Source organism: Patiria miniata, unplaced genomic scaffold (assembly GCF_015706575.1).
Source record: "Patiria miniata isolate m_02_andy unplaced genomic scaffold, ASM1570657v1 HiC_scaffold_11, whole genome shotgun sequence".
Classification (NCBI taxonomy): Eukaryota; Metazoa; Echinodermata; class Asteroidea; order Valvatida; family Asterinidae; genus Patiria; species Patiria miniata.
Window position 1 is genome coordinate 3,365,497 of NW_024037049.1, and position 25,775 is coordinate 3,391,271.

At 40.1% G+C, this 25,775-nt stretch overlaps 1 protein-coding gene and 1 pseudogene across 1 annotated transcript; one reads left to right on the plus strand and one right to left on the minus strand.

Moving 5' to 3' along the window:
* Positions 1-18,909, minus strand: LOC119742121 (peregrin-like). Its single transcript, XM_038218155.1, is given in 13 exon segments — positions 1-2,201; positions 3,870-4,012; positions 4,906-5,012; positions 6,404-7,330; positions 8,008-8,268; positions 8,736-8,856; positions 9,275-9,463; positions 9,838-9,966; positions 10,508-10,636; positions 12,953-13,118; positions 13,869-14,225; positions 14,227-15,482; positions 18,575-18,909. Coding segments are annotated over 12 exon segments (3,885 nt in total). The 5' UTR covers positions 15,375-15,482; positions 18,575-18,909; the 3' UTR covers positions 1-1,993.
* A 1,035-nt stretch (positions 18,910-19,944) lies between these two features.
* Positions 19,945-25,518, plus strand: LOC119742130 (annotated as a pseudogene).
* The last annotated feature ends 257 nt before the right edge of the window (positions 25,519-25,775 follow it).

Here is a 25,775-nt window from a genome sequence, read left to right on the forward strand (position 1 = left end):
TATCCTTCACAATGAACATAGGCAAAACTTTATTCAAAATGCATGGATAACTTAACTTGTCTGTATGAAAACAGCTGATAGAACGCTGTCTTATTTAGACCTGGACTAATTCTGAGAGAACTACTAAATAGAAAGTATGGTACAACTATGGTATGAATGGTGTTATATACACATATACGCCATGCTCATAGTCTTTGGCCTGTTTTAATACAAACATTCAAATTCTGTCTTGTAAATTCACTAGCCTACAAGGTTTTAAATTATGTCTAGAGATCGTACACAGAATGTATCAGAAATTTAATTAACTGTACAATATTTGCCTTTCAATAGTTTATAGCTTTTCTCTTGAAAAATTGGGCAAATATATTATTCCTCTGTAGATTCTGTACAATTTTTTGGAGTCAAAGTTTTATACATCTATCGACACTCTGAAAGGATTGATGGAAATGAACCGATTTGGGTTTTGTTTCAAGACTTATTTGCTCCTAAGACTAACTGGCTTTTATTTACAGGCCTATTTGGAGAAATCTATCCAATAAAACTTGTCAGGAATTACACAAATGTATCACACAGCTGCCAGAATTAAGATGATTCAAACAAGAAAAAAATGATGAAACCTGAAACAATGTAAACTTTAAAATAATTTAATAAAAAATTTGCAGATAACATATAATCAAGTTTGACATTGAAAATGTGATTGTTAAATCATCTCAATTTTACAAGTATTGTATTAAACCCTCAATATTCAGCTGTGAAAACCTAATCAAGTCCTGTGGTATTCATGTGATTTTGGGGAAACAAATCCAGGGCTTATTTGCTAAGTTGGGTAGCTCAGTCACAGTACGCAATGATTCATTTCAGATGTGAACAGGATTACCACCAAATTGTCAAGGAAGAATACAAAACTGTATCCATTCTACCAATATTTCCTTTTGCTAAATGTTAAGTGTTAATTAATCCTATTTGGGAAAGGAACGTCTACATGTACATTCCCCAACATCATCAAATACATTTCTTTCCTAGTGTAATCACTGAAGGGCATTTGGCCATAATTCAACTTCAAAAATATACCAAATATATATGAACATTACAGAGAAATAACAATTGGTTTCAGTACAAAGAATTAATAATAAACATACACACATTCTAATTCACAATCTACAAATAGAAAAATTACAATAAAAAAGCCTCTTCCCTAGTTTGAGAATTGGGAAGATTCAACTCAATTTGATTCCTTTTTTAACAACAACTTTTTGAACTACACATCTCCAAAAGTTACACATTCAATTTGAGATCCGTCAGGAAATTAAGCACCTTGTCCACATTTGATCATACATACATCCGTGATGGCCGTACAATAGGTATTGAAGGAACACTGACATACACAATTGTCTGCTGTGGTATCAATTCAAATTTTGAATTTCTTTTTCCAAACACATTTCCATGTCTCAATTTATTGTGCGTTTTGACCTCCCTACAGCTTTGGTGCTACATTCAAATACATCTTCGTTAAAACTTACTTACAAATAAACAAATGAAAATTGAAAAACAAGATAAATAAAAATATTGTTAAAATTTAACACGCATAAATTTAATCAAGTGTTTTTAAACAGGACCAATGTGTAATTTTGTTTTTGGCATACGGGAAGAAAAGCAAGCACCAAGATACAACTATGGGTCCCTACAACTGAGTAAAAAAAAAGTAAATCTTTCCTACATTTACTGTAGCAAGACTAGATTTCTGGTAAACATTACAGCAAGTGACCCTGTTGTTGTTTTTCCACTTTTTGGTTCTACACATCTATATGGATAATTTAATAAGATTTTATTACAAGGACACATGTAGCATCTTTATCAGAACCCACGCTTTTTAATTATACACACCATACGTAACAGTAACATATGACTGCCCCCATAATAATACGATTTGAAATTGGAGATGGTTGAAGGACACAAAAGGTCAAAGTAAAGAAACTGTGCTGAGCAGACCATATTAAGGCCTATCACCTAAACCGTCACTGGATTCACTGGTTGATACCTCCATGACCTCTCCTGTGACCCGACAGCGGTGTTTCAAAGCACGATCATAAGCCTGCTGGACTGACTTACGCACAGCTGACTTGCGTCCCTCTAAGAGCTTGACTTGGTCCAGGCCAGAGTCCACACCCAGGGGTTCTAGCTTAGATCTAGGTAGCCATTGCCTATGGGAAAGGATACGCATAATGTGAGTGGAGCTAAACAAAAAATGGGCTGAAAATAGCTGAAGCTGAAAATAGCTGAACCTGTAAATAGCCGAACCTGCGAGCGCCAAGAGCGAAGTCCTTATGGCGTGGGGTCTCGGGCACGCCCAAGGGCCCCAGGAAAATTTTGAAATGTAGATGCTCTGTGGTGCATTTAACAGTCGCCTGGGCCAACTTTTATTCGAAAATGTGTTGCAATTTATGCATGTTTTTAAGTTAACTTTTCCTTCATATTGGCTTGAAACTGCATAAATGGCCAACATGTATATGAAAACTGCGTTGAAATCGAAGTTTGTAGTGTGAGTCTGCCAAAGCCCAGCACTACAAAAAAAACTTCCTTTAAATTTAAATCTAGCTCTTACATAAGAAAAGAATGCACATCGGACGTCCGGGCTTCTGGATTTTTCTGATCGTGTCGCCTAATTTCTGCCCATGAATGATGAATGGTGTTTTCCATCCAAATCCATTTCCAGGGATTTGTAACTTGAGGATCGGTCTTGTCAATGTCAGAATCAAACTCCGAACCTCTTTGGACAATTATGCATTTGTGTTGCACTGACATCTTGCAGAATTAATAATGTAAAATGTTGTCGGAAAATACGTACAAAACGACACACTATTAAAAGTACGTACGTACATTAGCAGCATGCAGCGGAATGCAGGATGCAGATGAAATACACACATGAACTTTGCCCAGCATGAAGACCTCAATTGGCGCGGCAACAATATGCAAGTCTTATTTCAAGGCTTCATTTGCAACAAGACGTGTGTTAAGTGATCTTTTCGATGTTTACAGCGAGTTATTGTGGAGATAATTGTGTGTCACTACTTACACAGACACAGGAATGGCTGCAGAGTCCCTACGCACTTCATGGCGCATTTGTGAATATTCATATTTATCTGCAGCCAATCACAGCGCAATGACTGTTGGTTCCCCGGATGCTGTTGTACACACGAACGCGGCTTCGACATGTAAAATGCATGCACATCGCATCGTATATGGCATACAGTACACGTACATGGGTGATTGTACATTGTATTTGCTTGAATTGAATACTCGCCTGCATTGCATGCACCACAGAGCTACGTGTAGAGCAGATCAACTGTGTTTTGCGCGAGCGTTTGGCAGAAGCGGAAAATAAAATAAACGGAAAAAAATCAATGCTTACACGCTGGGGAAATGCGGGGGAATTCTGGACCAGCGGAAAACCAAATATGGCACGCTGAACAAAAAAGCGGAAATCCGCTAAAAAATGGAGATTTCACACCCCTGACATATACATGTACAGGGCGTGTCCAAAAAAAAAAGGCAATCCAAAAACTAATAGATTAGTATATAAAAATAGGAAGCGGAACACTATCCATGTGGTTGCTTCTGAAAGGTTGGTTGACCAGCTTGCCATTGACAGCTTACTTGCACAGCTGCAGTCATCGATAACTAAGCCCCATTTATTGCACAACACGAGCTATAAACCATCTTTTTCCAAGTTGGGCTGATTTAGTGGAGCACGAGCCGACCACACAATGTGCATCCCTTTGGAGTGTGTGGGCCTTCCCTTTCAATACACAGATGGCAGTGACGGTGAAGAAAAGGTCAGGTTACAACTGTAAACTTGTGCTGTGGCTTACCATGTTCTCTTGTTATCAAAGAAGAGTACAAGATACAAATGTTCATCGATGACAGCTCGTTGGTTCAAGACTTCCATAGGTGGTACAGGGATAGGGACGCCATTGTGAAAGAAGCCAGACCTGGGCATCTTGGGGTTGATGATCTGTTGACATAAGAAAAACACTGTGACTTCTTCCAATTTAAAATTGATGATTTGTCATCATACACAGGAAAGTTTATGGAATATGAAAAGAAACACATCTTTGAATATACAACCCAAGCACGGTTAATGACAAAATCTGCTATACTCCAACCAGACCCAACAGCAGTCTGGTTAGATCATGCCATTCTATGCTACGCACACAGACAATAATTTAGCAAATGTATTTTGTTGGATTTAACTGGCTTCAAACTTTGTTGCTGTTGGTGGATGGACGATTCCTGATCTGGTTTAAGGCAACAGGTATTGACCCTCAAATCACTAATGCCATTACAAAAGTCACTTTCAAAGTTGCATTAACTCATTCAAAACCTATTTTAGGTAATTCATGTATTGCTACTTTATAAAGAAAGATCAAATGTTATATAATCTTATACGTACGTCCACCTTTCATGGCAATGTGTCTAAAACCTAGCCTTGATACCTGTAAAATATTGCAATAAGCGAGGTCGGTATTCCAAAATAGTCTAGTGCACAGCAAGATTTGACGATTTTTTTCTGGGATAACCATACATGTAGCAGATATATGCACACAAGGCTATGGGGGACATGGTAACCAAATTTGCATTCTGTGCAATTTTTCTTACAATCAAAAAGAGATGGGACTTTCGTTCACACAAAAGTTTTGACACACAAGACACCTAAAAACACTTCGCTGTCCAAATATTTTTTGCAAAATGTTATCCTCCAGAACACGATGATCTTTTCAATTTTGCTGGTACCCCGCTCATTTTTTATCCCGAAAGCAAAATCGGCAAATTTTGATGTGCACGAACTCGCTTATTGTTGAGGTGCGATTTGTGACAATTTCTCTACAAAGGCATGGGCCTACATACCAAGGCTGGATAGGAGGGGTAGCCTCGGCATTTGGCCCATACTAGGTCTAATGGGCTGAGAGGAATGTCATCTTCATCAGAGTTCCAGCTTGTGCTTCTTGTCTTACCTAGTACCAAAAGGTATTCAAAACCAAAGAGTTGAACTATTTGCTTGTCAAGTCATTGGCAGCACTGCTTCTCACTATAGACAAAATAAGAGCACCTGAATGGAGAAGACACCTATAGGCTTATCCATTAGGCTCTACCCACTGCACCTCTGCAATACATTACTGCATGCTCCAGACCTGCACGTCATATGCATGTGCATGCATGTGCACGCATGTCAGACTATTGTACACACATGTGGGACATTAATCACAGCTGTGATTGGTCCAAACAACATAGGGTGGGACTTACTAATGCATCAGTCTATTGTGGGCCTGAAATGGAGGGATTGGCACAAACAGTCAACAGATACCACAGTAAGGACAGAATGCAAAATTAAACAAGCGGTAGCTTGAGGTTGAACCCCGAGTTAATACCCTGTAAAACCCTGTCAAAACTTCAGGTAAACCTCAAGTTACTGCCTGCTTAAACTCAATCTGCACTCAAACCTCAGCATAAAGCCCGGTTCATACTTCACCCGAAAGCAAGTTCGAAGCGAAGTTCATGTCATCAACAATGGTGGACGCGCTTGGAACGTATTGCTTTCGCATTAAGTATGAACCGGGCTTAACATGGCCCTGTTCATGATTGTCCACACTATGGGCGTGCAACATACACACACCTCTGAAAATGGTGCCCAATTGCTGTTAACACACATCACATTTCGCATCCTAGGGGCCATAAGATTATTCAGTACTACACACATGAAGCTCATTGTACCAATGTCATATGTGGGAGTGTTGGTGCCAGATCACCACACCAACACAATATCAACACAACAGCTTGTCTTGTGGACTAGTGGCATATGAGCACATTTCCCACTGCTTAACATGTGTGCAAGGTGTGATGCACTACGGGGATATTGTGTAATGGCCAGTGCTGCAAAAAGTTCTCCTAGAGATGCATAAAATGACATGACACCAACTGCATGTGGTCTCCTTGTGTTTCACAAATCTATTGAAAACATGAAAACCAAACATTTGGTCAACATGTATTTTGTAACCGGTTGTATGTAAAGTCATGATCACATTCAGGAGGATTTCCCGGCTTCTGTGACAGCCAATAGCAAGTTGGGCAAAACAATCAAATACAGCGATGACCATCAACACGTAGTGTATCAACACATGCATCATCAACATGTGTATCCACATATGAACAAAAACCCATGAGAAACACCAGGTAACAGTCATGAATATAAAGTCATTTTGAACAGTGTGTGCATAAAAATACTGTTGAAAGGTGTTTTTTAAACAAAAACAAAAAAGTGCAAAGACAATGGACAGAAAGGTTTCGAAGACAAGAAAAACCCAATGCTTTTTTTGGTTATTGGACACTGACTTCATGACTCTGTTACCTCGTTTTTCTCTCAAGTAAGGACCCGCACCGTGATGACGATGTCTGCTTGTAGTGCTAGTGCTCTCGCCACAAGATGTATCGCCACTGCTATCTTCAGGCAAATTAAGACGGCCATGATGTCTGCGATGACGGTGGCCCTCTCCCATAGTAGAGGTAGACTCTGATATGGAGCCAGAGCTAGTAGAGCTAGTGCTGGATGTACTCTCAGAATCTGAGCTGCTACGTGTACGATTGTGTCCTGAACGGTAGGTTGTGAAGCTGTCACCCATGGGCTTATCCCCCTCAAATCCATTGGGTAAGTTACTTGACGCATTGGACTCTAATAGTCTTTTTGCTGGGCTGCAGTCAGCATTACTTGCACTCAGGCTTCGGGATCGTTTCCTAGTGTGGTTCTCATTAACAACAGAGGATGTAGTTGGTAGGTTACCCTCATATTCTGTCTCTATATGAAGGCTTCCTTCTTGGATAGCTCTGCGAGTGCCTCTTGTGGTGTTCTCTGTGTCCATGGACAGGGACCTTTTGCCCAATCGGCCTCCTCTTCTAGATCCAGGACTACCAGCGGGCTTACCTCGTCCCGCTTTCCGAAACAGTACTGAAGTCCTTCGGCCGACTCCGCCTGGGGAGGGGCTCTTGTCGGAGGAATGGGACGGACTCTTATTGGGTGTGGCTGTAGTCTCAGATACCTCATTGGGCATGAGTGTAGGAGCACAGTCACCACCGCCAGGGTGTGGTTCAGACATGGAGCGGGATACACGTTGTCGGCCACGACCCCGCCCCCTACCCGGGGTCCTTGGTAAGGGGCGTGTCGGTGATGCCCTAGTAGGGGAGGATTTGCTACGTCCTACTATTTGTGCGGGTCTGGTAGGAGAAAGTTTGGGTGGTTCAACTGACTCGCTAGTTGCTGGGCAGTCACTCCCTTCATCATCTGGATATGTAACCAATATAAAGAAATGACTCAAAAATATAAACAATCTTATTGGCCAGCAGCCGCTTCTTATAGGACCAGAAGTTAAGGGGAATAAATCAAATGCTTTCACTGACCCCAGTAGAATTGATCAACTCAAGGTTATACCTTTCTATTTGGATTGTGATCTGTAACAAAATTGGATGGTAAACAGGGATGTACACCAACAGACTGACACAGTATATTAATTGTCTGAGCGGATGCCAACATGTGAAACCTTCACTTACAAAACAAATTCAATTGGATTCATTAAAAAAAATTAACGGTAAAAATTTGCTGTGAAAAACACTGCTACAATGAGCATCCCCTTTCACTATAGACAGAATTTTCATTACAGAGCCACCAGGGAGAACAGTTCTTTGACAATTTATGGGGCTACCCTGGTAAAATAAAATGTTAACTAAATGAATATATAAATCATAATCACTGTGTCTCAATTGTGACAAAGTCTGCCAAGATGTTTGCACTGCTAAGCGGAATATGGGTTTGATTCCTGCCTGGGCAAACCTATGCACGCTTTCCTCAGTGTCTTAGAAATCATTGAGCATACAGTGCTGATGATTTTGCCAGTCAAGAGGAAACCTTATTAAAAAGGACAAATCTTTGTCCTGAATAGTGAAGTAGCTAGCAGGACTAACTTGACACCCCGTCTGCTGATGATGATCCCTTTCTCTTGTCCCCATCTTTCTTTGTTGGCGACTCTGCTTTGTTGGCCTGGTTCCTTTGTTGGGCCAGCTTACGACGGATAACGTTGATCTCTTTACGTAGCTGTTTGGTACGTTTGGTACGGGCTGCTCCATGTTTGATGGTACAGGTCATGTCAAGTTTCTCCAAGAGTTCCCGGAGTTGTTCCTCCAGACTCATGTCTGCACGGTGGGCTGGTGACAGTGCTGTGTCAACTGAGGAGAAAACACATGACACGTTCAAAACAAGGTATGGTACACATATTATAATATAGGGCTTCATTTAATAGAACAAGCTTTGCAAAACTGCACGCAAAGCTTTACTTGTTGTTTTTTTATGCCTGTGACCCCCAAAAAAACCAATCCTCAAATAACTGCAATCACATAAGGGTGGTAGGGATTTTTGTGCTTTTTTGTTATAGCAAACAGAGTTTACAAGTTTACAGTGTGAATTTTTCAGAATGTGTTTATTTTAACGAATGTTCTACTGTGGCAACTCTTAGGAATTAGAAAAAGGAAATTTTAATCGTGGATATAACAGATATCGATAGAAAACGATTTTACATCAACAAACAAATTTCGCACTTCCAGAAGGTCTTCCTTGCCCACATAGCCATGTGTCCCTGCCTGCATGAGTGTCTAGACAATCAATCGGATCCCATTTACACACCAAGAAAACTTACAATCATCTAACTTGAGTTCTGTTTCCTTGTAGAGTGGTGCTTTCTCAGCATGGAACCCTGTTGTAGGATCATAGCCAATCTTCTCTACAATGCGCTTAGCATTACGGATGACAGCCCCTCCCTGTCAGTAATCAAGACAAGAGATTATATAGCATGCAAATATTTCCATAGGCATGATACATGTAGGTCATAATTTATGCTGAAACGTTGTTGGTTACAGCAATGTTCACAAATCCTTGATACATTGTAAAATAACCATTTTGTAATGACAGTACAGCAGGATAGCTTGGATCTTTCTGATGACTTCGTGCCCAAGATGGTGTTTGTTTGGGCGGGGGACATAAGATATTTACCTCAATAAATTACTGAAATACCAAAAATACTCCAAATCACTAATACTCCAAAAAGCCTCATTTCTCGTGTTTTCATCCTATCTGACTAATGTGAAGAGTTTTGTCCACTTTCAATTTTTCTGTAAACCTTTAACGGTTATTCAAACCAGCAAAAACTGCCTAACATTAACCACACTTTCTGCATACCATATCTCTGAGTTTGACAGCTGCTCGGTAGAACACTGTATCCTTGCTGTTGTACGTCATGCAGTTCTTGATGACCAGGTCAAAGTCTTTCTCAAACTCGTCGATGGTCCGGTACTCGTGACCTGTGACCTTTGACCTCATCGTTGAGAAATCCATAGGGTGTTTGATCACTTGAAAATAATCAGGCGCCTGGAAAAAGTTGGAAGTTAGGAGTAAGAGATATACTGTCCTGCCTTGTGAGGGTGGGATGGGATATGGAAGGCAGGGTGGGAGTGGCAACTAGAAGCAGGTATGAGTTTACATGTCTCACAATACAATACAATACCCATTCCTACCCTTCCTTTACCCAAACAAAATAATTGTCATGCAAAAATGTGTTAGATGGTAAAAGTGCAGAAGTTTCAGGGAAGGGGAAAAGAGAAACTTAAAAACAGATTAAGCATTGTCACATTACAGGCTGCCACATTACTGCAAAGGAGTTAAATATGCCTCTAGATGACATAATACAAATTAATGATGGGAGTGAAATACATTTATGTGACTAGGATGGGGATGTTTGGTACCTCTTCAACTGAGACAGGTTCTGCAAAGATTCTTGTGGGATCCCGTTCAACAAGTTGGTCCAGTGTATTCCTGAGCAGGATGTTGAAGGGCTGTAGCTGCATCTCAATGGTCATCTGATTTAACTTGATCTACAATGGTGGTGAAAAAGCAACCATTAACCCTAACTGTCCATGTACTTTTGTCTAGAGTAGACACTACCAAAATGCACCAACATGCAACACTTGTCCGAGTGAGAAGCCTGCCCAGTGTAGCAAGATCCAACAGGTGAAAAATCCCATGGTCTAACTGCTTCATAGTCTGCACTTGCCAACAACAACAGGGAACAACAGTGGTTCGTTCAACGGGACTGGCCCCTTGACCTCGAAACTAACAATTTGTGCACTAGTTTTGATCGCCTAGTGCAACAAGGTTATACATACATTTACAGCTGAGGCACCATGTGGCACCTGGTAGGGTAAGGGGTAAACCTTTTCACTTGTCGATTCAAGTTTCTTTATTTACCAAACGTTAAACCCCCCTTTGAGTCGGTTGACAAGATAAAATTTCATGTTAAATTATCACAAAGATCACCTTAATGGAGTTATGCACTCATTGGAGCCAAGGCAAAGCAAATAGCATGTACCGCTAGACTGTGCACTGAATCCATAAATCTACCATAGCTTGAGTTACCTGTTCACGTTTCAGCTTCTCACGTTTTCTGATGAGCTCAACTAGGAGTCGTGCTCTCTCCAGATCATGTCTGAGTCGTTGCCAATATTTGAGCTGCTCTTTCAGCTTGTTGGCTTTCTGGTTCTCACGCTGTGGATGTCCAGATTGTGCCACAGTGACAGGCAGGGAGATTCAGGCAAAGATCGAGGGCAGAACAGATGAAATGAAGGGAAGCGACCAAGCAAGTACAAGAGGGGAAGAAAGGTGTTCAAAGAAACATGTAGAACATGAGGACGAAACCAAAGACAGTTCAAAAGCAGATGTGGAAAGACAAGGACAGGCACAATAATGGGTATGAGCAGAGGGTTAATAAGGACAAACCAACCAACAAAGCAACATGGAAAATGCAGGGAAAGGGACATGTTGGAGAAAAAATGAAAATAATTGCAGTTATTATACATTACAGTTTGATTTATCTTAAGCAAACTTTACTTTGTTTCTATTTTTCAAATACCATTACTATTCCTTTTACAGAGAAGTCTCATTGTTTCATATCCCATGTGAATGTGTAAAGTTATGTGTTGACTTAGTTTTCTACTTATAATCAACAAAGTCTTCCTAAGATAATCACTTCTAGCTTGAAAAATATTGTGTGTAGCAAATTTAGCGGAAACATTTTCCACTGCAGGTTTATAGGGTTGACCTTAAATGATTCATAATTTCTTATGACGCAGAGAACCTTAGGATATTGCAAATACAATATGAACATCAATGGTCACATGTATACATGTACAACATGACAAACATTAGAAAGATTGCCCCCAGTTTCAAGAGAAGAATTGTTTTTTCAATCTTCATGCAAACCATGCACTACATCAACAATGCATCTGTGGGTGTAAGTAATGTCTGTGTAGCATGCATTCGCTAAAAATGTGACAACTGACCAATGAGGGAAAAATGGGGGTGAACTGATGCAATCAACAGAAATCAACCAAGAAGTAACTGGACTTATGGAATAACTTACAATATAAATATTCCATAACTGTATTTTAAGATCAGATTTGGACAGAAAAACATGTGTGATTCTCCCAATCAGATGAGGAATTGTTTATATTTCATTATGGTGTGCAACTAGGGACTCTGTGCACGAACAGTAGAAGATGCTATGTGACCACTCTTTAACCCTAACAATGCCCATCCAGTCAAACTCCAACACCAGTGTTTGGTGGAATACAGGGTGGATCAAAAAACGAAACCGAGATATTATTGCTAATTGGAACAGAAGGACACATGTGAATCAAAGGGAGATGTCCTCTGTTACGGTTGAATCTCCTCTTTAAAATGACACCCTGATCATGTCATTACATTCACGGTTGACTGAGCAGTGACCAATTTTATGAAAGGGTCTATTTACAGGCTTGCACCACTTTTCAATTGTGGTTTTGTGTTGTCATTTGTCACAGGGTGAAAGGCTATGGTTGCCAATCAAGGCAGGTGGGGAAAAAAGAGATTTCAACAAGTATATCTGTTTCATGTGTGCTCCGTATATAACTAACTTTCATCTAGATGTGCACTGTACCCAAAGCCTTTGATGTGGGAGCACAGCAGTAACTGGCATTCATATGCCTGTCATGTCTCTTTATTGTGCACAGAATTCATAAGCATACAAGTAAGAATATTCAAAGACATGCATACATACTCTACATGTATTTCTAGAATACTGTGAGTGCCTACACTGGAGTGAGTGTACAGTTTAATATGTTGACATAATTGAAAATAACAACTACAACTGTGGAAATTTGTTGCTAACTTCTTATACAGTTCTTCTTCACTCTTACAATTTCCCTTGTCTGTATTGAACAAACTGGCATATTTTGGTGTTTATTTTGAAAATGCTTCTCCAACCAAGAATAAAACAAATGTACATTTATCTCAATTATTTATAACTTTTGATGAAAGATAGCTTCCTTGAAATTAATGTTACTTTGAAAGTGACGGAACTTCAAGGAAGTGAAAGTAACTTCAAGCCACGTGGGAACATTTGCAATTACCCAAATTATTCTGCTGAAAAAGGTATCGAGAAGAAACTAACATTAAAGGTGGTTTCAAAATGCATGCGTTAGCAACAGAATCAAGTCATGGGACCCCCCAAAATGTGCACACATTTTGTTTTCTCAAACGTAAAGTAGATGCACCCCTTCTTCAGATTTTTAGTCATTTTGTTGCTTCAAACAAAAAACATGCACAAAAAGCAAATGATCCTACGTACCTTTCAATCAAGAGACTATGCAACAATATTTTAAACTGATGTTTAAACCTATTCTTTCAAAGTTGATTCAAGGACTGGATCAACAAATTTCCACTGAAGTGTTACTACATGTGGATGTAACCAGATGTACACGTGTATACTAGACTAATACTAAGAAAGTTAAAATGAGAAAGAAAGAAACTGGGGGCTACACAAACCAATGGTACCGAGTCTTTGTTGCGTTGGGAGTGATGATGGGCTTGTAGACGTCGCAGGAGAGGGACTCCATTACGAGATTGACGTTTCAGAGTCCAATATCCTATCAGACGCTGCACAAATTGCTGCTTCTTTTGCAAACTCACTTTAGTTGTTATCTTAGAAATCCTGAAACGAAATTAAATGAATACATTTTTGAGTTAATTTTTTTGTATGAACACATACTTTGTAACATAAGATCATAATATTGAAAAACTTTTAAATGGTTTGTGACAGAAAATTCAAAGGGTATAATTTCAATGAAATTCATAAGATGGGATTTTTGGGTCGGGGTGATGTAAATCAAGTGAGGTTTTGCCCTTCACCGACACCGACGTATAAACACTGTTTATACAGGGGGCAAACCTAACTTGATTTACATCACCCCGACCCAAAAATCCCATCTTACAAATAGTTAATGCGGTACCCACTGCTATGTACATCAGATTTGAACCAGCCAACTGATCCCGTTAGCTCGGTGGTTGAGTGGTAAGACATCTGCACTAGAAAGCAGGAGGTTGTTGGTTCGAGTCCCATCCGAGTGATTTTTTCCAACTTTCACTCGGGAGGTAACACATGTCACCGAGTAAACGTGTTTATAAGTCGGTGAAGGGCAAAACCTAACTTGATTCAATGAAATTATTTTTTGAGTCTCTTTTGGCAAAATAATTAGGCCTATCTGTGCAAGAAAAATCGCTCATAGACAACAAGAGCAACAATACTGTGCAATACACGATACCCCATGGCTTGTCCAATCAGGATCAAGGATTCAAGTTTGCTTGAAGATAAGTATGCTCGTACTTTGAGTGTCAGAAAACAAAATAGAGAGGTCTTTAGTGTTGTCAAACAGAGTTTAATGGAGTAAGCAAATAAAACAACCTCTGTGGGGGGATGCAGGGCATCGACACAATTGGCATAGCAGCCCTTTTTTCTGCTAAGATCTTCCTTGCTTTTCTCATGTTCTTCCTTGACTGGGCTTTAGCTTTCTTGGCAGACAGTCCCTTCCCAGCTTCATCATTCTCAACGATCTTATCATTCACGTTGGGTTTCTTCTCCACCTCTGGTGGCGTATGGATGTCGCAGTAGGCCGTCTTTCTAATGCTGATAGATGTACCATTAATATTGGTTTCTCGTATGGGCTCCATTTTCATGAATAGTCCTGCCTGCTGTGCGCAGGTCACATGAAAAGCTGTGTAACAGTTTGCTTTATGGCACTGAATGCAAGCTCCAACCCCGCTGCTTGCAGATGTAACAAGTGAGCTTCCATCTAGCGGCTGGTATATGATCGATGCTGTCTATGGGTTCTAAGAATACTGTGTTGGCAAAACCCACTTCTGGAATCCAGAGAGCACACACAACATGGGCCCAGCGTCCATCGTCAGTTTGTTTAAATGCTGCACCTTTATTGGGGCACAGTGCACAGTCTACTGCTCGTGATGGAGATTGAAGACAACGGCGGCAAAGCCACTGTCCCTCAGGAATGTATGGCACGCCATAACACTCCTGGTGTACAGCTAAGTTGCACATATCACAGAATAATATGACATTGCTGTTCTGGCATTCACCATCATTACAGATGCAGCAAACTGCATCCTCATCAATGAATTGATTGTTATCAGTCTTGCCAGAGGTCTGACTTTGGAAGTAGGACTCCTTTTCCAGTCTATCCATAAGAGTCTCAAAGATTTCCTGGGAGACAGTAGTGAGTCCATCACTCTTGCGTTTGTCATTCATCATGTCCAGCCATGCGTAATCCTCTTCATCCATATCATACTCAATCTCTTCGTCCAGTTCCTCCCGTGACTTCTCAATGTATCTGAAGTAGGCCTGTGGACGGTCTGGTGCATCTGGAGGCTCTTCATAACCATCTAGGATCTTGTAAGAAGCTTCAGGAAGCTTCATGGAGGATGTGCTTCCAATTTCCTTCCTCTGCTTGGTGTGGTCCAAGGCCTTCCCAGCCTTACCCAGAGGCTTTTCATTCTTCTCCTCTTCACTTGTCTCACTTTCAAACTCATCCTCAGTGAGGATGTCAATAGTCTCATGGATATCCAGCCTGTGAACAAGACCGTTAATGTCTACTTCCACTAATCGCTGGGCCTGAGCATATGTCAGGGCTTCTCGGGTAGGAGATCGGATCACTGAAGGTGACGGGGACCGCCGATTCTGCCGATTGGTTACCCGTCCTTTCCGCCAGCCACCTTTCTTCATTGGTGTAGAGTGTCCGTTGCCCCCGGCTTTTTCATGGTCAAAGTTATTCAAGTGAAACTCTATTCCAGAATGGCTTCTATATATCTTGCCGCAATCATTAACAGGACACTCGTAGGGTGGTTTGGTAGCACGTAAATTCTCACAGAAGTATTTGACGTTAAAACCTAACGCTGGCATGGTGTAACAGAGGGCGCGTGAGAGGAAGTGCAGATACTACACAAGCAACGCAGGAGCTCTGGCGAATAGCTACCAGAGATACCGTGCATGCCGTGCAGTTATCAGTACCTGTATAGAGAAAAACAAAACCAAAGAAATATGTTGGGTCACTTCTGAAGCATTTGAAGAATCATAACACTGACTTTATTTTTGTGCTCAACTTTACATTGAACTACAATCCAATAAATCAAAGTTTACAATTGAACCTCTTTGTCAAGTGACACTGTGTGTTGCCTGTATACTGTCTGAATGGCCTACCGTTCACTTTAAAAAGATTATCTAATGACCACTGGTTGACCCAGGGAAGCTTTGTGATGCACTTTTATTTTGTTCTAATGGTACCTAGACATGTAGTTGAACTCAACTATTTAAGGTCACAAACAGTCAAAATTTTCTTCCTCACCTCCTGGCATACTGTTAATAAACCAATGGGGGTCTTGACCAATATTTACCCATGTAATAACAGTGCAAATGCTGTCAACTTTGTTATGAAAAAGCCAATTATTGAATTATTAAATTGAATTAGTCCTCAAGGGATAGATGCTGCATACAGATCCACTTCAAGTAGTTATGGTTTTTGTGGTCATTGGTTAAAACCAATCATTCCCTGTCTAGCTCTCAAACCACCCTACAATTCATCGTGTCCATGCAACAAGGTTGTATCTCCTAAAATCATTTACGTGAAACGCGAGTTCTCAATGTCAAATGGTCATATCTCGCTTAACCCTCCAGCTGCTTAAAAGGTCACAGATGGTCAAAATGTCCTTCTTTTCCCCATGGCATACTCTTAACAAACCAATGGGTCACTTGACCAATATTGACCCAAGTAATAACAAGGCTCAGTCAGAATAGAATACATGTTTCCATAACCCGGAAGTACACACAAAGTCAATGGACATCGCGATACGCACGATACGACCTTGTTGCACGGAGCATATGCAGGGGAGATACAACTTTGTTGCAAAATCTTGTTACGACCTTGCTGCACTGCCGCGACGAATTACTCCCTATACAGCCTAAAACAGGCCAGTACTGGTTTTTAAAATGGATTTATTGGTGAAGTAATACAATGTAGGCTTGGACTATATTATCTTGATACTGTACAGAACAATAAACGAATAATGTTGTCAAATACCGAAATACTGACAACCTCTACATGTATGGAATTGCATTACTGTGATTCTCCCAAAAAGCCTTTTAAAATTAAAGGCGACATAAAAACAACTTGGCAAGATCTGCACTACATGAACATGGAAACGGATAATTGCTTGAATTCCTTGTGGTCACAGCATGTAACCCATTGTGCTTACTAGTCATCCAGCAAGACCTTTAAAGTTCTGCCCATGCTGCCTGTTTGCAGTTTCCTTATTACAAAGTGTATTGTATTTTGAGAACACAATAGTCCGCCCAGAAAAGTACCTTATAACACCTAATAATAATACCGCGATATTTTTGTGGCAGTATACAAAATGTACCATGGACCTTCAAAATCCAATACTGTACAAACCTCATACAATGTAATACAATGCAGTGCAGGTGATAGGTAAGGAAACTTTGCTTAAAATATTATGGACCATGCCAGTTGATTTTATGCAAGGACAGAAATTATGACTACATGTAAACTTGTACGAGTGTGATAATAGACTGGTTTTTAAACAAAGGTTTGACAGGGGTCTTGGAGAGAAATGTAATTGCAGGAGACATTGCCCAATGGCTGAACAATTGTCACTTGAAGTTGAACTTGCTCCAAGCTGAACATCAAACTCGTTAAAAAATTAGGAACTTGAGGGGTATTTTGCTGAAAGGAGAGATTGTGAATCATTGCATAAGCTCCAGACTCTCTGCTTCAAGCAGTCAGCACAGCGAACAGCTTGGTAACATCAAAGTCAGAACTTTTTACTAGTGATGCAACAATGAAAAACTCAATATGTACATGTTTCCTGAATAATTATGTTTAGCGTTAAGAACAAACATTATTTTTTGCATACTTTTCACACTTTTATTAAAAAAAATGTTTTTTAAATTTGTCCTTTTTTTTTTAACTCAATTATATTTTAAAAAACCTTGCAAAATAATTTTGATATGGTACACTTTTAATTGACCTTTGAGGTGAAGTATTCATAATTGCTGCTTATGTAGATTCAATATTGACAATAGCTTTAGTGTCATTCCTGGATTGCAAGTCATCGGGGTAATGATGGCCAGTCACTCAAAATTAGGCCCAAAAAACAAGTAAAAAATAAATAATTTCTTGTCTGGCATTTTGAAAAAATTGAACGAGGCAGATGCTTTCTTTTCATTTTCCCAATGGCAAGTTTTCAAAGATAGCATTGATTCTTCCATTTTCTTGACTCTTTTGCTGATACAAAATTGTGTCCAAAGGTGTCGCCACCCAAGTTTCTACACAGCAACAATAATGTTCGAAACAAATAAAAAGATAATATATTGCAAAATGCAATGCATATTGCAAATGGATGAAATAAAAAAAAATAAAAAATAAAAGAAGGGGCGAGAAAAAGGAAGGGAGGACGAGAAACTGGTGTATTGTTTTACTTCCCCTTAACTTAAAAAACATGAAGTTGGAATTTAAAAATAATTCCAATTAGACCTAGACCTATTTATTTGGAAATACTTTTTCAAAAGTTCAATAAATCCCCATAGACATCTGGAGCTCATTCACAACCATGTAAGTTACATATTCTGTCTGTCCAAAAATCTAATTTAATTTAATAAAAATAATGCACATCATGTGTAGGCAAATGCACACTGTACACACTGAATAAATACATGTACTTTACACATGCAGCACTCTTTACATTTTGTATGCGGAACATTATGATTGGACTGCATGCTTTTGATTGAATGGATGCATGGCGCCATCTCATGAATATTCATAATCCAATATGGCCAAAAATTACAAGGCGACGGTTGTACATGTGGAATGTGTACACGATTGGGCCACCCGGGGTAATTTTCTTCAGAAAAAAAAATGACAAGATTAATACACAACTTGTACGATAATACAAAAATATGGCTGAAGAGTAGGCAATGAATCGTTTAAACCTGTCGGTACTAATGACCTAATGCAATGAACAAAAGACAAGGAAACTAGAAAATGCACTCCGCACTAGTGTGCACAGTGCAGTGTGCTATGTACTGACCTTACCGGTTTAGTGTGTGCGTGATCTTGTCTGCTGGCGCTGCATTCTCTCTACACGCAGTTCAACGGGTAATACACGCAGACACAATCCAGACGGCATACGAACAAAGACGGATGAACAATGGCTTCCGACCCTAAAATCACTCTTAAACGACGAGGCGCGGCGCAAAAATCCACAGTATGAATCCTCTGGAATCACTGATTCAAACTAGATCAGAAAATCGAAAAATAATTGTAGACGATTGGAGAAATAAGCCGACGAATTAGTGGTCTACCGGCCACTGTGTGCACGAAATGTCCTCGCCCCTAAGCGAATCAGACATTTTTTTCAAACCTCCAATTGACCCCCTATGTTGCTAGAAAATATTATGCGGTGAAAATAACGCGTGTTCATATCACGCGCAACCACTGAAGTGATATAGCGCCCCCAACGTACATGACATCTTTTAAGGTAAAAACTTGCCGGCTGGCACCATTAAATAATTTTAAAATTTGATTTCTGATTGGCAGCAGATGCAGAAAGCAGCCCATCATCCATGTAAAAAAGCAGTCCACGTTGTGATTTAACTATTCAGAAGAAAAGACCCAAGGACATGAAACCTTCTACCTCCAGATGATCAGGGTCAATCGAAACAGCTAAAGCTCGACTTGATAGCATCATATCCTATCTCTGCATCATTTAGCGCATGCAGCCACCTTTGTTTGTGCCTGCTCCCCAACGTTTGTTGCAGTACGAAGCAGAAGCAGAAAAGTTGATCAAAGCGTAGCTGGTAGCTGCACTATAGATATTTTTTTTTCCATTTATTTATTCATATGCGGATTATTTACGCCTTGAATTGAGCTCAGTTGATATGTTGCGCTTAATTACTATACTGTTTCTTCTTTTTGTTCTTCTTTTTCTTCTATGATCAAACGCCTGATCATCATATCGGCACTTCACAAGCGGAAGACATAAGTTTACTTTAACCATGGAGATATAACACTTTTTTGAAGGGAACAATAAATCATTATCATCTGCGTAAAAAAATCTCAAACTTATGAACGAACTTGTAATGTATCGTAGATACCTAGATACAAAGCAAAGTGGCAAGTCTAGTCTAACCAGTGTGCAAAAGCGCCCCTCAAGCTTCCATCACCCCCCCCCCCCACCCATTTGTACATTCCGGCCCCTTTTGTGGTCCCCTTCGCAATTTACTTCGACGCTTTGTACGTACGTTTATAAATTATAGATCAAGACAACGGATTTAAAAAAATACCTTATTCTTTTAAACATATATAAGAATGTCATAAACATTCAAAAAAAATAAAGCTGGGATTTCATACTGCTCACGGTTTTGAAGTGTTCTTTTACACAATATTATTTATGAATCTTTTTAAATGTTTTGTTCGAGGTTCTAGTCTAGTTTACAGCGCGCGCATGCGCTGTGTCGTTGAGCCGCCGGTGTTGGATGTAGATTTGGTGCCTGGTGGAGAACTCCAGTGTTTTTTTTACATTGGAAAAAGGTGAAAAAGTTTGATCTGATTATCTGTTTAAACGTAATGTAATGATTTTTAAGAATATAACCCATTCTTGTGTATGGTTTTGATTGAATTGATGAAACGGAGAAAGTTTGAAAATTAGTTCCTAATTGAAGGATTGGCTTGTTTCGTTAACATGATTAATGGCCACGCACTCGATCGGCCAGAGTGAAGCGGCCTAGCCCAGGTTGGGGTATGAATCTTGGCGATCGTGAAGTGTAGGACCCCTGTTTTGTTTTGATCAAATTAGAGTCAAAAAGGAAAATTCGGCTACCCGATCACCACTTACCTGCCGCCAAACATCCAAATTTTCACCTCACCTTGTCATGCTTGTGATTTCAAGTAGGAATGGAAACAGTGGAAATGCGAAAAAAATTAGTAAAAATGTGTTTTAATTTAAGAGGGGTCCTACTAAAGCGCATCAACAAGCGTCATTAAGCCTCAACGGTCGTCAACGAGCATCAACAAATTTTGTATAGGCTTTTGAACATTAAAAACAGCTTTATATAGTAGAAAAAGTGATTAAGAACATCTTCTGCATATCAATTAAACTAAAGTTAAAACTATTTTAAAACTTGGTTTATTGAACGCGAAATGTACGACGATTTTGTGGATTAACGTTGGCTGCCATCTTGTTTTGGATGGCGCTGTAGACTTCGCGCATGCGTAGTATGGCTCTGTTCACTTCACGCATGCGTAGTACGGCTAGCTACACATAAACAAGATGGCGGCCAACTTTTATCGACAAATTCGTCGTACATTTCGCGTTCAAAAAACCAAGTTTTAAAATAATTTTAACTTTAATTGATATGCAGAAGATGTTCTTTATTACTTTTTCTACCATATAAAGCTGTTTTTAATGTTCAAAAGCATATACAAAATTTGTTGATGCTCGTTTACGACCGTTGAGGCTTGTTGACGCTTGTTGACGCTTGTTGACACTTGTTGACGCGCTTTAGTAGGACCGTTTTAAGAGCTCATTTTGCATGCACATGTAGTGCAGATCTGAGTTGAAGCAGCCGGTCAAAACTGATTGAAGTGTCTGGAACAGCGGTACGTTATACGCATGACATCGATAACCATGACGTACGTCGCATGAGCCGGCCAATGATAGTGCAATACGTCATTATGAATATTTATTTTCTCATGAATATTTAGTTTATTTCAATGGATACTTCAAATACCTCCAAAGATTGATCATTGCAACAGCGATCGTGCGCGGCCTAGCGGTTAAGAGTCTCGTGTATCAAGCAAGCGTCCGAGGTTCGAATCTCGATGAAGTAAGTGACTGATTGTTAAAAAGAATTAAGGAAAGGAGAGGGTGAGAGTAGAGGAGGGAAAGTGGAGGGAATAACCATAAAAGATGTAACTTTTGGCTTGGACCCTACTATCGCCCGACCATGTCCAAATGTTAAAAAGCGATCCGTAGAGTCCTAGTTACTCGGACTAGTTCTTGGGTAGACCCTACTCCTAGAACTATGTCTATGAGGCTCCACGTCATAGACAACTTACCCTGCAAAATTGTTTGCCTCTACAAAACACCAACCAAGTACAAAAAAGGTCCATCACAACCAAGCTATTTCCCACAAAACCGCTGCACAGTTTGCCATAGCCCGACTGCGTCTGGCCGTACATTACTATCGCAAGCTCTGTAGTACGGCCAGACGCTCAATGCTTCCCCACAGACTGAATTTTTTTTCACTCTGATGTAGCGATTTTGCTACAGATTTTGATTGAGATAATCTTTTCATCCAGGACAAAAATTTCCAAAGTTAAGGTTCTTAGTCGTAGCGCAACTCATACCTTTTCGAAAAAACGTTCTTTGGTCTCAATATTTTCATCCATCTGGCCAAAAGACGACTTTCAGTCATCATCTTCCACAAATATTGTCCCGAAAATGTCCTCCATGCGATTTCAAAATGGTGGCCGCGTTGTAATGTATGCATTATGCGGGCGCGCTTGGGAAAGATAATGAATATGCATTATTTAGTTCATGAGCTCGTGTTTGTATGGCCAGCAGAGCCGCGCGCAAGACAAACGTCATGAACTATGAGTTGCGCTTAATCAATGACTGTTTCATGTACTGATATGTGTCCCGCACCAAAGACCCACACTGTCAGATGGCGTGGGGCACATATGACTACAGGCAACAGTCGTTGAGTAAGCGCAACTTGTTTTTCTTCAATAGTGACGTCACACACGCGTGCGTTTTTCGTGAAATTTCATGTTGAAATTTTGATACGCAAACGTATGCAAACGAATATGGAAATTAAACGAAAAATCGACATCTGAAAAAGGCAGCACTTTCTGATTAGCCTTTAAAGAGGGTGAGTATGCTTCTTAAGCAAAAATAAACTACAAACTAAGCCTAAATGTGAAAATAAAAATTTGTTTTACATGTTTTTGTACATGTTCCAAGTGTGGGCTTTATTTACGGAGGTAGTCCAGTAAATTAATTGGCCACATTTATGGGGCTAAAAAAGTTGGGGAAAGAATGTTTCTTTTTTCTTCATACATGTATATCATTTCAATAAAGGTCAGTCATTGCCAAGATTTTGAAAAGATTCTGGGAGTGGGAGTAGACTGAGAAACGTTTCCAAAATTCCAATTTTGTTGGGAAATGCTTCTGGAAAGAATGTTGCATCCTGACGCCACGTCTTCAGTGGTTGTGTAATTCTACCTCCATGAATGTACCCTAACGTTGCGCGGCCCCTAACGTGGAGCACTTTAATTTTTCGTCTTTGATGCCTTGCTAGAACGATATTTTTACCTTCAAGTTCATTTCCGTGCATAAATCTTGAGTTACAGTTCTTGCTTTAAATTTCTGAGAAGTTTCTTTTTGGTCATGTTGGTGTGATTTTTCGATTGTATTGTGAAGTGCAAAATTAACCCTTTTGGTATGCGCCCAAAAATAAGAAAACAATTTTGTGACAAGCTTGTAGTTGTGTATACGAGTGGAGATACTGATGATTTTCAAGTTTATCAACTTTAAAGAAATTCTTAAATGTTAACGTTGCTTTTTCGAGATTTTTTCAAGTGCGCCATGTTAGGGAACACTCGGCCGAGTTTGTGCCCAATTTGTGGACACCTTGTTCTTAGAGTTTGGACTTAATTTCATGACACTGAAATTGTTCACAAATGTACAACAGCAAGCATTTATAGTAGTTCCGGTATTTAACTGAATGTATTTGAAGTTTTTCAACAAAGAGGTTTGGCAACACTGCATTAGGAAAGTCGGGGTATCCTTGAAGTGCGCCACAGATAATTGTTAGGGCCTAATCGGGATTGTTTTGTTTAAAATAAATAAAGCAAACAAATGAAGAACTTGTTGAAAGTTGTTGTTTTGTTGACAAAAACACTGCACGTTCTACTTCTTAATTCCAATTGGCCATTGATAAAGTCAGGGAACTGGTTACAAGTGACAATTCACATGCCTCACAGACCTCTTTCAGGAGAATTAAGGAATTGACAACAGTCGACCACGATCTCCACTGGGAAACACACCTACAAGAGTTACAAGTACAGTCAAAGCTGTCAGACATTAACCGGTTGGAGAGTGAATCAAATGCCTGGTAATGAGTGCTATATTCTCTTCCCAGCGGCCAGTTGGACTTCCTGATGAGAGCAGGATGTGACACTCTACCCACACCTGCCAACAAATCGACCCCAAATGTCACCTTTGTCACAAACCAGGTGTACTCTTGCTCACATTAATAATGAGTGCATGCAAAAAGGCCCTTAATGTGGGTCATTGTATATGGAGACACAATTAACTGCATCCTCAAATGCCTGTCCAAGTATTTGTTCAACCATGTGGACCAAGAGTCTGTCTTGACAGTCGATTATCCAGGCATGTGCGTGGAATCCAGTACTATTCCTGTCGCTATTTGCACAACCAACCTGCGTCCTGACATCTTCCCGCATGATGGTCACACTAGTGCCGTTGTGGGATAATTGACGATCCCAAACAACTCCACAGTAAACCTGGGGAATGCCAAAGTCCGCAAGACAACAAAATACCTTTCAGGGTTCCCCCTCCCCCTTTTCCTACGCCTGAGTCCTAGGTCTTCCTCCTTTTTTACCACCGTTACATTTAATTGCAGAATGATCCTCTTTTTTTTTCATAGAGAAGTATTTAAAGGTCTGTTTTCCATCTTCACAGCAACAACTTAAGCACGGAACCGGACAAAGGTTCTTCACAAACCATTCACTGTGTGCATGCCCAGTGGAAGTGCTGGTACAAGAACAAAAAATCACGGACTGGTTCGCGGTCAAATATACACTGCCTTTGGAAAATTTCCCTTCTGTGTTCCTACAGACAATTGAAAGAGTTGATAGAATGCCGTTATAATGATTTAGTAATGATTTCTTTTATCGACAGGAGTGCACTAGACAGCAACCATGGCAACCCTGAAAGTCAGTAAGTAAACCATGAAATAAGCCCATTAATGGAGAATCGTGTAAGCTGACACGACAGGCTAATTGGTGTGGTTTCTAACCGTGATAATTAGGACAATCATTCTACGATGAACAGTGAAGGCATGTAGTGATTGAAATTTTTTTTCTGCATGCCAAAGTTTAGAAAATAACATTAGATGCAAGAAAATTTAATTGTTAACTGATTTGCATCACCATTGACAAGAATCCAGAGAGGTTACTGCCAGGGGAGCTGAGGTGTGCCAGAGGGGGGGGGGGGGGGGAGGGGGGGGGGGGGGGGGGGAGGGGGGGGGGGCTCAGCACCCCTTGGACCAGCCTCTGATTGAAATTTTCAAAAAATCAGGAATTAAGATTTTGGTATATTTTGGTGTGGATTGGCCCATTTATAGACATTCGAGCCCCATTCAATTTGTATATAATTCTTTATATTATTATTTGATAATTTATCTGACACCAGTCCAGACCAGGCTGAAGTCCATCAAGAATATTCAGAAGATTACCAAGTCCATGAAGATGATAGCAGCAGCCCGTTATGCTAAGGCAGAGAGGGAGCTTAAACCTGCTAGATCCTATGGAGTAGGAGCCACAGGTCAGTAGCATTCAAACAATACAACTACATGCCTCATATTGATGAGAACTAGTCACAGTCAGCCAACACTAAGGTACAAGTCATTTTGTATGTCTAACCCACAATGAACAAAGTTGTATTTGTTTTAATTAAGCTTAATCTCCTGCCATGAACCTGCATGTATCCGCACAAATGTTCTGTCTACAGCTTTATATGAGAGGCAGACCTTGAACCAGACACTGAGAAGCCTGGACACCTACTGATAGGAATCTCCAGTGACCGTGGGCTGTGTGGTGGTATACACAGCAGCATCACTAAGGCAATTCGGCCTCGGTCGACCAGAAAGCTGAAGGGATCACTTCAACAGTTGTCTGCGTTGGAGACAAAGTTCGCTCTCAGCTGAACAGGTATTAATAACAGGATTATTATTATAAGATGGAATTGCTTGCATGTGTTTATGTGTCACCAGAGACTGAACGGCTCCATGAAAGGTCCAACTGAAGGGGAGATCATTTGCTAGATGGCCTGAATATTGGCTCTATGTGAGAACTTGGCCCTACTTCATTGCTCGGATTACAGGGAGCGAAAATTCCAGCTTACTGTAGCAGAAAATTCTGGGCTACGATTCCCATATTTCACAAGGAATTTTGACGTATGCACATGTGTACATCCTGTAATG